Raw genomic sequence first — 15,354 nt, forward strand, 5'->3', positions numbered from 1 at the left:
TCTGTATCTCCCTCTCTCTGACCCTCCCCTGCTCAAGCTGTCTCTCTCTCTCTCCTAGAAATAAATAAAAAAATATATATATATTTTTTAAAAGAAGTTTTATAGTTTTAGATATTAATTTAGAACTTGAATCCATTGAGTTAAGTTTTTGTGTTTGGTGTGAGGTAAGGATCATTCTTCAGCTTTTGCAATACCATTTATTTTTTTTTTATGTTTATTTTTGAGAGAGAGAGAGTGGGAGAGGGGCAGAGAGAGGGAGATAGAGGGTCTGAAATGGACTCTGTGCTGACAACCTGATCAGACAGCCTGATGCAGGGCTTACACTTGTGAACCATGAGTTCATGACCTGAGCTGAAGTCAGGTGCTTAACCCACTGTGCTACCCAGGCACCCTGCAACAGAATTTATTGAAGAGACTGTCTTTTCCTCATCATGTGATCTTATCTCATTTAGATACAGTTAATGGAAGATTTCTTTGTATTCTAGTCTTACCATTGAATTTTTTTTGTAACTGTAATATGTTAATGTCCATGGAATCTCCATTTGTGTCTTAATCATACCTTTGTTTAATAGTCTATTGTCTGTGATGACTTTAATGATTTTCCTTTATCTCTCTGTAGACAGTAGTTTTCCTTGTGGGGTGGGGCAGGACATGTGCCTGTGTGTATGTCTTGGGTCTCCCCTTCGATATCCACCACCTCCCAAATCACTACCTCCAGATTCCAGCAAATGGGGTGTGTGTGTGAGCAGCAGAATTTTGAAGCCTCCATTTATGCTTTTCCACTACTTCTGAGACTTTCCATAATTCTGTGATGTTTAGAAAGTCTAGTCTTGACACTCAAGTCCTTTTCTGAGACTCCTGAATGCAGGGGAAGCCATGTAAGCCTGCATGGCTCCTCTGCATTGGTGGACTAGACCTGTACCCAGGCCATGCGTTCCAGGTGAAGGCAACCGTGGAGTTCTTCCAAGCCTTCCTGGCCAGTATACCCAACTATTTCACCACTGAGGTTTGTTATATGGTATTCCAGAAGTTACAGAAAGACCCTTCCCACATCCTGGGGTGGAAAGAAGGCAAATTCCATAGGGTGTACCTGAGTAGAGGCAGTGTCTCCTTTTTCCCTTTATTTTGAAAACATGGTTGGACATTGCCTTGGGTGGGGCTTAGGAAATGTCTTAGGAGATCTTTTTTTGCCTGCCTTGTAGTACTGCTGTACCTGAATCACCTCTTTTGCCTATACCTGCATGGCTGGTAGATGAAGTGTCTGCTCTTTTGGGGGCAGTGTCTTAGGTTCATGTGATGAGGGAAAGGAGAGGAAAGGAGTGTTTCTGAATGGACAGGAATTCAACTGTGTATTGAGCAAAACTAGGTATAACCCAGGTGATGTGGGGTTAGGTGTGTGGGCCCTTGCCCTGTGTCAACCCTTTCATAGAGGCATCCAGGCAGACTAGTAAGTTCTCTCAAGAAGAAAGGTGGCTTCTTACTGTTCCCAGGAGGGCCCTCTGGAGCCTTTAGCCTCCAGCCCCCACGCCTGAGTTCTGCCCAATTCTGGAATCCTGGGGCAGGAGTTCTGACAGGTATGCTCCACCTCTGGCAGGTCCAGTGTGATATGGGAGCATATGAGGGTTTGCTGGCCTTGATTTTCTTGATATCTCCTCTTTGAAAGTGCTGGTATTGGGAAGGTTCTTGAACAAGCTGCCCCTCTGGGAATGCCCCCCTCTCCTGGGTGAATGCCCTAGAGTGTGCTCCCCACTCTTCCCCTTCTTGGCCTACCCTAGCCTAGACCTGACCTGTCCTGGGGAAGTCTGGGATATAGCAGCTCTGAGATTAAGTGGGCTCATAATGCTGGTGACCTTCCCTTTGAAATAGCTGAATTACAGCATCATGTATTGCTCTGGGCTCATTATAGAATGTCCAGCATAAAAATGTAAACCCAAAACATTTCTGGCATTTGAGGCCTTTTTTGACAAGGTGCACCACAGACCTGCAATGCAGTTGGCTCGGACTGGAGGAAGCACAGCCAGAGCCCTTCCTGAGTGCTTGTCTGCCTTGTGGCCCAGAGGGCAGGTGGGGTATGGAGCTTGGGAGGACTGTGCCAGTCATGCCCTCCTGGTCTTGGGTCATTGGATGGCAATCTGGCAGCCTGAGGATTTGACTTATTTGCCATTTACATTTTTTTATTCCCCCCACCCAAGATCTGCTTTGCACTCACTGATGTGTACCCTGTTACTGATGGGTGTCTGCTCTCAGGAAAACATGTGGCCTCTCAAGAAAAGGTTCTCATAATGTGGTGTGTGGGGAAGACCCTAGAAGGAGAGTTGGGTGCTCTGGACCTGCCTCCCTGTAGACAGAAGTGGCTATTCTCCTTAACCTGAAATGTGCTTCTGGCACTCAGCCTCTTATGAGGAGGCTAAATCTGTTTTCAGAACCTGAATCTGTTTGCATTTTACCGAGGTCAGGTTTCCTTTGCAGTCTTGCTTCATAGACTCATTTGGGGTACACTGGATGTTCTGTGAGCCAATGAAGACCCCTAAGGGCCTGGGGAGGATGCTGTACTAGGTCCTGGGAGCAGGGGCTGTTCAAAAAGTTAGTGCTGCTGTCTCCAAAACCAGGGCCTGCTGGCCCATTCCTTCTGTGGTCTTGTTAGTCAGATGGGAAGTTCCTCCTGTTTTCTGGAAATCCCAGCCAGACCTCAAAAATGTGATTCTGTGGTCCCAGAGGAAATGGGTGGGAGTGGTAGGAGTGGCCTGGGCCTCCAGAGACAACCCCAGACTTGGTGGGGCCTGGTGACATTTGAAGATGAGCTGCGAACACAGCTCTTGTGGGTGATGAGGAAGGAGCCATCACTCTTCTTTTTAAGTCTTGTTGCTTCTCTGGTGCCTGTAGTCTCAGTACTTATTTCTTTGTGTCTCTCCTTATTTCGGAAAGGCTTTGGGTTGTGGCAGGCTGTGGACTCCCGTTCTCACCAGGGGAGATTTGCCATGGTGGGCCCTCTGCACACAGACTGCACCTCCATGGGCAGCCAGGGTGCCTCAGGCACCAGTTTGAGACTGTGTAAAAAGGGAAAGCTGCATCTCAACAGAGACCTTAAGTCCCTGTGGCAACAAAAATAACATGTGGTGGAGGGAGTGCCTGGCCTCCCAGGATGGTGTCGATGCAGGACTCGTCTATGGCTGGGAGAGGAAGAAATTTCTTCTCTTCTTGCTCAGCCTTTGGGAAAACAGACAAGCCCATCTTCTCCGGGAACACTCCTGCACCCACCAAGGGCACATTCTGCAGGACATGATTTGGTTTGCCCCTTCAGGACTCATGAAGAGGCCTCCTGGGGTGTTTGGTGAGGAAGGTTTTATAAGAAAAAACCCTGGAGATGCCCTGCGTCTCTAAGACAATCCTTAGATATAGTGTATAGTCATTTTTTAAAATGAAGAAGGCATGGAAAAATCTTTCAGATATCCTATATTTTTAAAAAGTTGTAAAATAGGGGTGCCTGGGTGGCTCAGTTGTTGGTTGAGTTGTTGGTTGACTCTTAGTTTCAGCTGAGATCATGATCCCAGGGTCATGGGACCAAGCCCTGAGTCAGCCTCCAGGCTGAGCCTGGAGCCTGAATGAGATATTCTCTCTCTCTCTCTCTCTCTCTCCCCCTCTGTCTCCCATCTGTCCCTCTCCCCCACTCATGCATGCTCTTTCTTCAAAATTAAAAAAAAAAGTTGTGAAATAGCACGTATGGTGTTACACTTATGTAAAAACATGCATATCTATGTGTGTTATGTATTCATATAGGTCTGTGCTTTCATTCACCACGTGACTTAGGAATAATTTGAAAGACTACACTCTAAGCAGTGCTTACCTCTGGGAGTGGGGTTTTGCTTTTTCTGTTTTTGTTTTACTTTATATACTTTTAATTGCTTGAATGGTTACAACTCAAAGTAAAAGAGAAAAAATGGAGGATTTTTCACAATAGGTATGTTCATGATTTGTGTAGGCACAGCAGGGGGATGGTAGATGAGGGCTGGGAGGCTTGTTAGTAGGCAGGGCAACAGGGAGAGCCGGCAGTGGGGGGAGCATCTGCCTGAGGAGGTGTGGGTGTGGTAGGTTCTGCAGCCAGGGTCCTCTAGTCACTGTTCACCCTCTTCACCCTGATTCCTTGACTCTATTTCACATACTGAATTTTGTCATTTGTCTTTCTCCTGTCTATTTACTTCTGGCTTATCAAAAATTATCATTGGCAAATACCAGTAGTTGCATGCAGCTCACCACAGGTGGCTGTTGTCTGCAAAAGGACAGAGCTCCCAGCTTGGGGGAGGGACTGACCTTGAATGAGAAGTGTGATAGATGTGAGTTAGGAAGGTTATTTATTTTTCTCATTTATCCTAGGTGTTTTTGCACGTATATCCGTGTTTCTCCATGTTGTTTCTGCAGTCAGAGCTGCCTGGGATGGGGCTGTCTGGGCGTTCACAGCTCCACCTATCCATGTCCTTTCATTATTACCTCCCATTGCTCCTTTCTAGAAGTGCTCGCATAATCTGATGAGTGGATAGAGCAGTTGTGTTATCCTTTCACTCCTATATCAAACCTGAGGCTGAGATGCTGGCAGTCTTTATACCTGATCAGCAGGTGTTTAATCAGGAGCTCAGGGAAGGTGGTTCACCTTACAGGATCACAATAGATATTCTATTCAAGATCAGTATTTTTATATCACTGATTTTACTGTTTCCCGGATTAAGACGATACTCTTTGTGGAGGGGGGAGGGGATTGATATGAACAGATTTCAGTCCTTCATACAGTTTTTGTGCTGATGCAGTCCTCCTTACCCCTCGTGGGTGATGCATGGGCAAATACCATTGACATTAAAAATTATATCTTTATAGAATTGGCATTCATTGTGCTATTTCTTACTAGTGAGATACATTGGTTCATTGTTTCATGTTTATAGAATTGTTTGATGATTAATGAGCTTGACCAGTTTTCCATGTTTGTTTACTTATCATATCTCCTTTCTTCAGAATTGTCCACAGTCCTGTGTCTTTATGTGACCAATGTGAAGTCACCATTGTTGTTGGTCAGAACAGTTCGGTGTTGGCAATATCATATGGTTCATGATAGTATCTTTAGGACCTCAGTGTTTTACATGACTTAGGAACATCTTTCTAGTTATAAAGTGTTTCACTTTTTATAAAACTTTTAAAGAAATATTAAAATATAGAGAATAGAAAATGGAAATGTGTAGTACCGTAAAATCATCTCTTATCATTTTGGTATATTTTTTTTTACAATATTTCCCCCAAGAATTGCAGAAGTCTCTTAATAGAATTATTCTAGACATAAGTGAGTTATTATATGTGAACTGACCAGTACATAAGCTAGCTATTATTATTATAAAGTTTTTATCCTGGCTTAATATTTTATCAACTGCACTTCCTATGCTGTTAAATATTCTTCAGAAATGTGTTTTTTAAGTCTACTGAATATTCTGCCATATAATTATGCTGTAACTTAGCAATCTCTTTTCTTTTGTTGGACATTTTGTTTTCTTTTACGTTTTTGTCTGTAGCTCTATCCTGAAGTACAAGGAATTTCTGTAAGATATTGTGTATGTGAAATAATTAGTCAGATAATACAATTATTTAAAAATTTCTTGGTATACAAAGTATATTCCAAAAGACATTTAATTGTCCCTTTCTCTAGAAATATGTGAGAGCCCCTTCTGATGATAGCCTCAGTTAGCATTGGGGGTTTTTATTCTTGATAATTTGACCGTGCCACATAGTATCTTTGTTTTAATTTGAACATTTTTACATGGTTATTAACCATATATTTTTTCTTTTGTGATTAAGTAACACCCTCTATATATTTTATTGGAGTTTCCATTTTTTACTGTAAATACTTTCATTTGGTAAAATTTAGTAACATTTTTACTTTATAGTCTTTATAACTAAATACCAATAAGGAAAAAAATACCATACTTATATGTATAGAGAAAAGTTAGAATGTATATTTGTCAAAATGTTAATAGTGATTTTGTTTTAGGTGGTGAAGTTTTGGATGATTTTAGTTCTCAATTTTATACTTACCTCTTTTTTTCCTGATTATTCTATAATATATATTTTCTTACAGAACAAAGAAATTCTGGTTCTTTTGAACAAGGACTGACTCCCCAGTCACATGTTTCTGGCCTCTCCTGCAAAAGTCTCACATAAACCTTAGAGCACCTGGATGCCACCCCACCAGGGCTCATCGGAGTGGTAAAAGAATGTATGATGTGTGGCAGTGAAAGTGTACTCTTGTTTCTCTTTTCCCCCTGCCATGTCCAGTCTGCTATGGGATGGGTGAAGAAGAAGAGAACCACTATGTTTCACAGCTCAAGGAAGTCTACAGCAGCTGTGACACCACAGGGACAGGATTTCTGGATCGGGAAGAGCTGACCCAGCTGTGCCTTAAGCTTCATCTGGAAAAGCAGCTGCCTATCCTTCTGCAAACGCTTCTTGGAAATGACCACTTTGCCAGGGTAGGTATTTGACTTCATTCTCATGAGGAAAAGCACAGAATGCTATAGTTAGCTGCAGACATTTGAGAAATGTCAGTTGATAAAGATACACACCAAAACAGAGTTACTAGGAACTAGAAGGCTGCTTTTCCTTCTGCTAAACTCTTACATTGTAGCAAGAGTTTCCTTAAGATTACTTTTTTTAAATGTTTATTAATTTTTGAGAGAGAACATGAGTGAGAGAGGGGCAGGGAGGGGGGCAAGAGGAACTGAAGTGGGGTCTGCACTGACAGTGGTGAGCCCCATGTGGGGCTCAAACCCACAAGCCGTGAAAACATGACCTGAGCCAAAGTTAGATGCTCACCTGACTTAGCCACCCTGGTGCCCCTAAGATTATTTTTTTTAAGGCATAGTAAGGTTTGGTTTGGTTTTTCCTGAAAGGTGTTTGAGTGATTTATTGGGGGTGGGGGATGGGGTGGAAGGTTGGTATGGGCAAGTGGTATGTGGTTCATAAAAACACAAGATCTGTGGGCAGCTGACACACTGGGTCATCGAGAGAAAGGCAACTTTAAGTACCTTGAAAGCAGATTAGCTAGTAAAATTACATAGCTTGAAATTCATTATAGCAGCTGAACAAAGCAACTGCACACCACTGTTGCAGAACAAAAGGATACCTATGTTCAGAGGTTTCCTGTGATTTTTATCTAGGCCAGTTCGAAACTATGAATTCAGTTGTTTTTGCTAGGAAGTTCAAGGTCATCTAGAATGGTGATCAAGAATCTAGACTACAATTTACTTTCCTGACAGAAGCAGTAAAAAGTACCTCCCACCTTGTCCCTACTTCTTAAATGTGTCCAGATGTTAACGTTTTAGTGCTAAAAATGGTGCCTGTTATCTCATTGGTCATCTTAACTTTGAAGGAAGAGCGTTTTTTCCAGAGAAATCAATGAAAACATTTTTATTTTGAATGAGAAAAAAAAACCCTACCCTGCAGATTTTCCTGAATTGGCTTTTGGACAAAAACAAATGCAGAAAAACAAGCTAGCATAGGAAGAGAGTCCAGGGGAAATGTACCTCTTGTTACTTTCCCAAAGCACCCACTGCCCCATATTGCCAATGCCTGTCAGTGGGATACTGTTACTCCCCCTTGGGGAGCTCTGCCTCAGCTAATATGACCACACACTTTCTCTGTCTCTCTTCATTCTATTCCTGATTTTTTTTTAATGGACTTAAGAATCAGCTATATTTCTGCTAATGTTCTAGCCCCTCTTGATATCACCTTGAATTGTATTTGGGAGCAAAAGGCACATTTGTGAAAATCACTGTGTTTATTCAAGCACTATAAACAGATGATCTGAGTTTCTTGATTATTTTTGGCAGTTTGGAAATTTCAAAGCCAAAAGAAAATAACTTTTGAGTTCATGTTCATATGGTAGATTCTGCTGATTGAACAATTACATCATTCCTGAGCCTTTCCCCACTTTATCCTGCACTTTATATGTGCAGAAATGGTAGAGTTAGAAACATCAAATTATGATAAGGAAAAATCAACTTGGGTTGTTTGAGATTTCTAGTTCCTCCCATATCACCTGTATCCAGTAAAAGAGTTCCTGTGAGTTGTAACTCCTTCCAGGAGGCTGGATGTTTCTCCTCACACAGACACTCACAGGCAGTGACAGGAACCTGATCTTTTCTGATAACATGGTCTCTTGACAAATTCTGTGTTCATCCATCTTTCTGTCTGTCCCAACTCCACTTTCTTACAGTCAAGATTTCTGCTGCCATTAGTGCTATTGAGTCTCACCTGAAGTTGTCCCTCCTCCCCTCGCTCACATTTCAAGAGTAGTATCCACACCAGCTGATGCCTCTAGGAGCCCTACATTTGTCTCCCTCCAACCCACCCCACACTTTATACCACCTCCTCTGTGATCATATGGTCATGGTGGATTATTTCTGCTTTCAGAGCTTTTACTGCTTCTCTGCTTCATCCCACAGATGGGGCATAGCATACACAGCCAGCATTTAGGTGGGTTCTGTAGAGGCTTTAGGGGAAGCTGGTGTCAAGCCAGAAATGTCTAGATAGTTACCACCATTTTCCATGATAGAAACCAAAGAGATTTGGAGATATTTCAAAGAAAATCAAGATAAATTCTGTATCCGTGAGAATTGATTGGCTTTTTAGTTCAAATATCACATATCCAGTTTCCTTGTAGTAACTAACACATGACATCATGTAAATGTTAGTCATTGATACAGTAATCCAGTTATAAAAATGAGGAACAATATTATAAACATTAATTTTAATTAACAAGGTAATCTTTTAATGCATTGAGTTACGCTCACTTTTTATTTACAAGTCCCAGTCCGCGCGCCCCACTGATATTGCCGTAGACACAACCTCGCAGGCAATCCTCTTGGGGCAATTCCAAGCCTCTTGCCTAGCCCTGGGGATAGAGCCAGAATAGCTGCTCCCGTTCCTCTAGGTCGGGTTGGCGAGCAAGGACAGGGATTTGCCTGGGGGGCAATCGAATCCAGCAGCACATAGAAAGAATCATCCACCAAGATCAAGTGGGATTCATTCCTGGGTTACAGGGCTGGTTCAACATTCCCAAATCAATCAGTGTGATACATCACATCAATAAAAGAAAAGATAAACACCATATGACCAGTCAATAGATGCAGAGAAAGCATTGACAATTTACAGCATCCCTTCTTAATAAAAACTCTAGAGAAAGTTGGGATAGAAGGAATCTACTTAAACATCATCAAAGCCATCTATGAGAAGCCTTCAGCTAACATCATCCTCAACGGGGAAAAACTGAGAGCCTTCCCCCTGAGATCAGGAACACGACAGGGATGTGCACTGTCACCACTGTTGTTTAACATAGTGCTGGAAGTCCTAGCATCAGCCATCAGACAACAAAAGGAAATCAAAGGCATCAGAATTGGCAAAAAGGGAGTCAAACTTTCACTTTTTGCAGACGACATGATAGTCTATTTGGAAAACCCGACAGACTCCACCAGAAGCCTACTAGAACTGATCCAAGAATTCAGCCAAGTTGCAGGGTACAAAATCNTAAAAAAATACTTAACAAAATCATAAAAAAAAAAAGATCCTGAAAATAGTAAAGGGCAAACAAGTCAGAGGCGTCTGGGTGGCTCAGTTGGTTAAATGTCTGATTCTAGATTTTGGTTCAGGTCATGATTTCACAGTTCAGGAGTTTGATTCCCACATTGGGCTCCACACTATCCTGCTTGGAATTCTCTCTCTTTGCCCCTCCCCAGCTCGCTTGTTTGCACCCCCTCTCTCCCTCTCTCAGAGTAAATAAATAAACTAAAAAAGAGAGAGAGAGAGAGAGAGAGAGAGAGAGAGAAAGGAAATAATTACCAGCCTAAAAATCTCTGACAAGTCATTTACTGAGATGTTAAACTCAGCACACAAAACCCCATTAGTGTCGAGAAACTGAAATTGATGTGGCTTTGGGACCTCAGAGGGCCAGGGAGATATGTCAAAACCCAGGTTCGCCGAAGGTAGAGAATCTGATAAACTAGTCCCCAATTTAAGGGAGGATCTAAATCAGTCAGTGTGCCTTTTGCTTTCTGGACTCGTAGTCCTTTTTTTTTTTTAGCTCTCTGGTATTATATATTATTTCACTCATATTAACGACCAAACTTAAACATACGAGTACAATAGATGCCCAAGAAGTAGAGACAATCTGAACAATCTTGCCCGCCATTATTCTAGTCCTTATCGCACTACCCTCTCTGCGAATCCTTTATATAATAGATGAAATCAACAACCCCTCTTTGACGGTAAAAACCATGGGGCATCAATGATACTGAAGTTACGAATATACAGACTATGAAGATCTGAACTTCAACTCATACATGATTCCCACACAAGAATTAAGCCTGGGGAACTGCGACTATTAGAAGTCAACAACCGGGTAGTACTGCCCATGGAGATAACTATTCGAATATTAATCTCATCCGAAGATGTTCTACACTCATGGGCCGTACCATCCCTGGGTTTAAAAACTGATGCCATTCCAGGTCGACTTAACCAAACAACCCTAATGGGTACACTACCTGGACTATACTACAGACAATGCTCAGAAATCTGTGGTTCAAACCACAGCTTTATGCCCTTTGTTCTTGAATTAGTTCCACTGACCTACTTCGAAAAATGATCAGTAACCATACTTTAAGACCACTGAGAAGTGGTCTAGATAACCCCACTTATTTGAAGGTGGTCCTACCCTGGTGGTGCCCTCAGGAATCTGGCAAAAGCAAATAAAAGACCTCTCTTGACAAAGGGCTATCATTCAAGATCTGTTATTATTCCCAGGTAATAGTCAAGTACAATTAGCATATAATCAAGGATAACCAGCACACAAATAAGGCAAGAAGAGCAAGAACCAGGGGAAATAAATAGGCAACAGAAGCAGGTGCACAGCATGTGAGGTACTGGAATTACTGCGAACAAAATATGAAACAATCATGGTTACTGTGTGAGAAGAGAGGGGTTTTTTTTCTTTTTTTTTTTTAAAAAGCCTGAAAATACCAAGAGGGAAATCTAAAAAAATGATATAACAACTCTGAACAAAGACCCAAGTAAACTTTTAGAACCGAAAATTGTGATCACAAGCCAAAATTTAAACCTAATGTAGATTAGACACAGCTGAGGAGAGCATTCATTAACCAAAATCATCAAGAGTCTAGCATAAAGATAGAAACAGAAGAGAAGGTAAAGGTAGAGTAAGAAGGTCCTACATTCTAACATCCCTTTATTTGGAATCCCAAGAGAAGAGTGAATGGGGCATTATGTGAATACATAATAGCTAAAAAAAATTTTTTTTTCCAGAACAGGTTTGAGATTCCCAAAGTCCACTGAATTCCAAATTGTATAAACACAAAGAAATCTACACCTAGCCATATTATTGAGAAACTGAACTGAATTTTCATAAAAGCAGCCAGAGATGGGTACACGGATCTCTATATTTTTTCCTGTAACTCTGTGTGAATGTATAATTATCTTAAAATGAAAAATTTAATAATTTTTTAAAAAAGAAGTCAGGGGAAAATAGATGTATCCTGAAAATGAGCCATAGTTAAACTGACAGCTGCCTTCTGAAAGGTAACAGCAGAAATCAGAAACCAGTGCATAGGTATCTCCAGTATGCTGGGAGAAATCAACCGCCAACCTGAGTTCCACACTCAGCAAAAAGATCCTTTATGAGTAAAGGGGAAAGAATGCATCAGTGAAAAGATGAATTCTGATCAGTAGGAAAAGATACAAAGGCAAACACATCCCATAAACTATTTGCCAGCAGTGGCGTCACATGCTAGAGACAAAAATAAACATGCACAAATAATCCAATGTCAGGTCATGATAACACATGTATCCTAGGCAGACAGTTGCATTTAGTGCTTAGCAGCAGCAACAGTTTTGCTCATTCACATTCTGTGGCAGACTTGGAAAGCATGCTTGCACCTACAAACCCAAACCTGCTTTTCCAGCATTTACTGGTGACCTCTTGACCTAACTAATCTCTCCATTGATTTCTTTCTGAGTGACTTTTATTGAAGCATCCATAGACAAAAGCACGTATCAGAAGTGTATACTCAATGAATATCCCACGCTGAGCACACCAGTGTGACCAGAATCCTGAATCCCTCCTCATGTTCCTTGCATTCCCTCTGTCACTAAGGCTACCAACTGTCCTTAGTCCTTAATTCTTCTATTTAAAAAAATTCTTAGGGGTGCCTGAGTGGCCTAGTTGGTTAAGCATCTGGCTCTTGATCTTGGCTAGGGTCTTGATCTTAAGCCCCACATTGGGTTTTGTGCTGGGCATGGAGCCTACTTAAAAAATATTGGGGTGCATGAGTAGCTCAGTCAGTTAAACATTTGAGTCTTGGCTTGGGCTGAGGTCATGATCTCACAGTTCATGAGTTTGAGCCCCATGTCAGCGCAGAGCTCTGTCCCTCCTCCATTGGTGTGTGCATGCACTCTCAAAATAAAATTTTAAAAAATCTCATGTGAGAGGCGTCTGGGTGGCTCAGTTGGCTGAGCGTCAGACTTCGGCTCAGGTCATGATCTCACAGCTCATGGGTTCAAGCCTTGTGTCAGGCTCTTTGCTGACAGCTCGGAGCCTGCAGCCTGCTTCAGATTCTGTGTCTTGGTCTCTGTCTGCTCCCTCCCAACCACCACTCACACTGTCTGTCTCTCTCAAAAATAAATAACTCATAACTCATAATAAATAATTTAAAAAAACCTCAAGTGAATATTAGAAAAAAATGAAATGAATGTTCCCAGTGCTAAAGGCAGCAATATGTTCCATCTGAGAATAAGAACAAAAGGCTAAGGTATTACATATGTGATCTGTTGAAAGTAGCACTGACCTCTCTTTTCTTACATTTACCAGGTTAACTTTGAGGAATTTAAGGAAGGCTTTGTGGCAGTGTTGTCATCAAATGCTGATGCTGGCCCCTTGGATGAAGATAGTAGTTCCTTGGAATCTAGTAGGAGGACTTTCTCCACTTACTTTTTTTCATTATTTATCTTTTTTTCATTATTTATCTGTTACCTTCTGGAGTGTGGTATTCAGCCTGAAGGATGTTAGTAGATTTGAGAACTAAATCCTAACTCCACTCTCTGACTGCCAAGCTATGTGGACTGGGATGAGACGTTGGTTTTTATTCTTCTTCTGTTTCCCTTTTTGTACATAGTGTTGGAAAGGAAAAGCTGTATTGCTTTCCTTTACACATAGCACTCTGAATACTCCTGTCACTTCTGGTCACCAAATGTGTAGTAGTTTGTCACATACCAGGCAGTTCTCCAGCACCATGTAGATGTCCTTCATTGTAACTCAAACCTGACATTACCTACCTGGAGATAGCCTTAGTCCCAGAAGATGGCCCCCACTTAAGATGCCAGTCACAAGTCCAACTTGTCTGCTTCTGATTGTCTGTAAATCAGATTCCCAAAGCTTCTTCCTCAGGTTCAATTCATTTGTAAGAGCAACTCATAGAAATCAGGACAACAGTTTACTTACTAAGTCATCACTTTATTATAAAAGGATAGAACTTGCGAACAGCCAGATGGAAGAAGGAGGGGCACAGGGCAAGGTGTGGGGAAAGGACACAGAGCTCATGCCTTCTCCCTGTGGGCCACTCTACCCCAATCTCTGTGTGTTCACTCCAGAAGCTCTCTGAATCCCATCCTGTTGGGTTTTTATGCAGGCTTCATTATGTAGGCATGATTGATCAAACCACTGGCTATTTGTGATTGAATGCAAACTCTACTCCCTCCCCCTTCCCTGGGGGTCACATTAGGGGCTGAAAGTTCTAACCCTTAATCACATAGTTGGGTGTCCAGGCAACCAGCCCCCATTCTTAAGGGCTTTCTAGGAGTCACCACATTAATGTAAACTCAGGTTTGGTTGCCAGGGATGGGACGAAGACCAAATACATATTTATTGTAAATCACAGTATCACAAGTGTCAAATAATACTGTGTGCTGTTCTTACAGCATGGAGTGTTGACAAGATAAAGAAAATGTGGAGCAGTTGAAGTTTCAAGATTTGAAAGCTCAGTGCAGGCATAAGGTGTATCTAGACCACTGAGGTTGGCAGAACAGATAGGATGCTACCAGCCGTGGGAGGATCTGACCAGGGCTGGGAGCCATAGCATGACCAGCAGTCGTTTGCAGGTGTATCTTCTGTCAGGCAGGAGTGTTGTGCTATGATAACAGGCCTGATTAGATTCCTGTCATGGGAAGGGGGCTGGAGGGACAAAGATAGAATTTCCAAATGGAAGGGACATCCTGAGGGGGAATGCCCCCTGGCTTTGTTAATGGTCAGGAGGTGGAGGAAAGGTATGGAAAGAGGTCCACTCAGGGGCATGTAGGTTGTGGGGTGAGAGTCAGAAGATGGTGATGGACATTGTCATTAGTGCCTGCTTCATTGGACTTCAGGCTGTGAATGGCAGCCACCTGACGTGCTTTGGACCCATCTTGCTACCTGTGTTGAGTACCTGGGCAGTGAGTGAAATAAGACATGGGGCAATGCGTTTGAGGTTGGAGGCGTGGTATTGATGAGATTGAGGAGGGAGCTCTTTCCTTCTGGTCTGCAGCAGGCTCCTCCCACAGTGAATCCTCCTTGGTCTGGAGCAGATACATGACCAGATAACAGGGATAATAAGAGGGCTTGAGGCAAGGGAACAGGAAGTGGAAAGGATGACAGCTCACATCGTTTATCTTCAGTGTGCCAGGCTCCCAGAATCCTGTGGCATTATCATACCCATTATTCACATGAGGAACTGAGGGCTGATGTGTAAAGGGATTTATTTGTCCAAGATCCCACTTGGATCTTGGAGCTGAGGCCAAGATTTGAGTTACAGTTTTCCACTTGTTAGCACCGGACCTTTGTAAACACAGTATAGCCAGAACCCTCTCCTTTAGCTGGCTGCTGAAGGCTACAGGGCACCTGGGTATGGCATAAAGAGCCCTGTATGACCGCTGGGGCATTCGCAGGTCACTTTGTCTGACACTGTTCTTCTGTAAGGGGGGAAAACGGTCACAGGCCTTTACTAACACAAGATTTGGGAATGTGGCATGTAATCCTCGATAGGAATGGAAGGGTGATGCCTCGTATCCCTGACATTGTATATGCCCCTCCCATGCTAGAGAAAGTGTGGAGCTTCTAAACTTAAAACTGGATCTTTGGCATGCACTCAGTTTCTCCAAAGAGACAAAGAGCTATTATTCTAGGACTTGTGGATTTTCCCCCCTTTTGTTGTTGGGTTTTTTTTTTTTTTTTTTTTTTTGTTTTTTTTTTTTTTTTTTTTTTTTATTCTTTCCTCATTTATATGT

General features: G+C 42.2%; 1 protein-coding gene across 1 annotated transcript in view; it reads left to right on the plus strand.

Moving 5' to 3' along the window:
- Positions 1 to 15,354, plus strand: part of NINL (ninein like) — a 194,644-nt gene that overhangs the window by 97,670 nt on the left and 81,620 nt on the right. The window contains exons 2-3 of the mRNA XM_077778947.1: positions 6,310 to 6,503; positions 12,908 to 13,004. Coding sequence (XP_077635073.1) covers positions 6,321 to 6,503; positions 12,908 to 13,004 — 280 coding nt within the window. The 5' untranslated portion in view covers positions 6,310 to 6,320. The remainder of the gene's footprint in view (positions 1 to 6,309; positions 6,504 to 12,907; positions 13,005 to 15,354) is intronic.

This window comes from Crocuta crocuta, unplaced genomic scaffold (genome assembly GCF_008692635.1).
Source record: "Crocuta crocuta isolate KB4526 unplaced genomic scaffold, BGI_CrCroc_1.0 scaffold470, whole genome shotgun sequence".
In the NCBI taxonomy this organism is placed as follows: domain Eukaryota; kingdom Metazoa; phylum Chordata; class Mammalia; order Carnivora; family Hyaenidae; genus Crocuta; species Crocuta crocuta.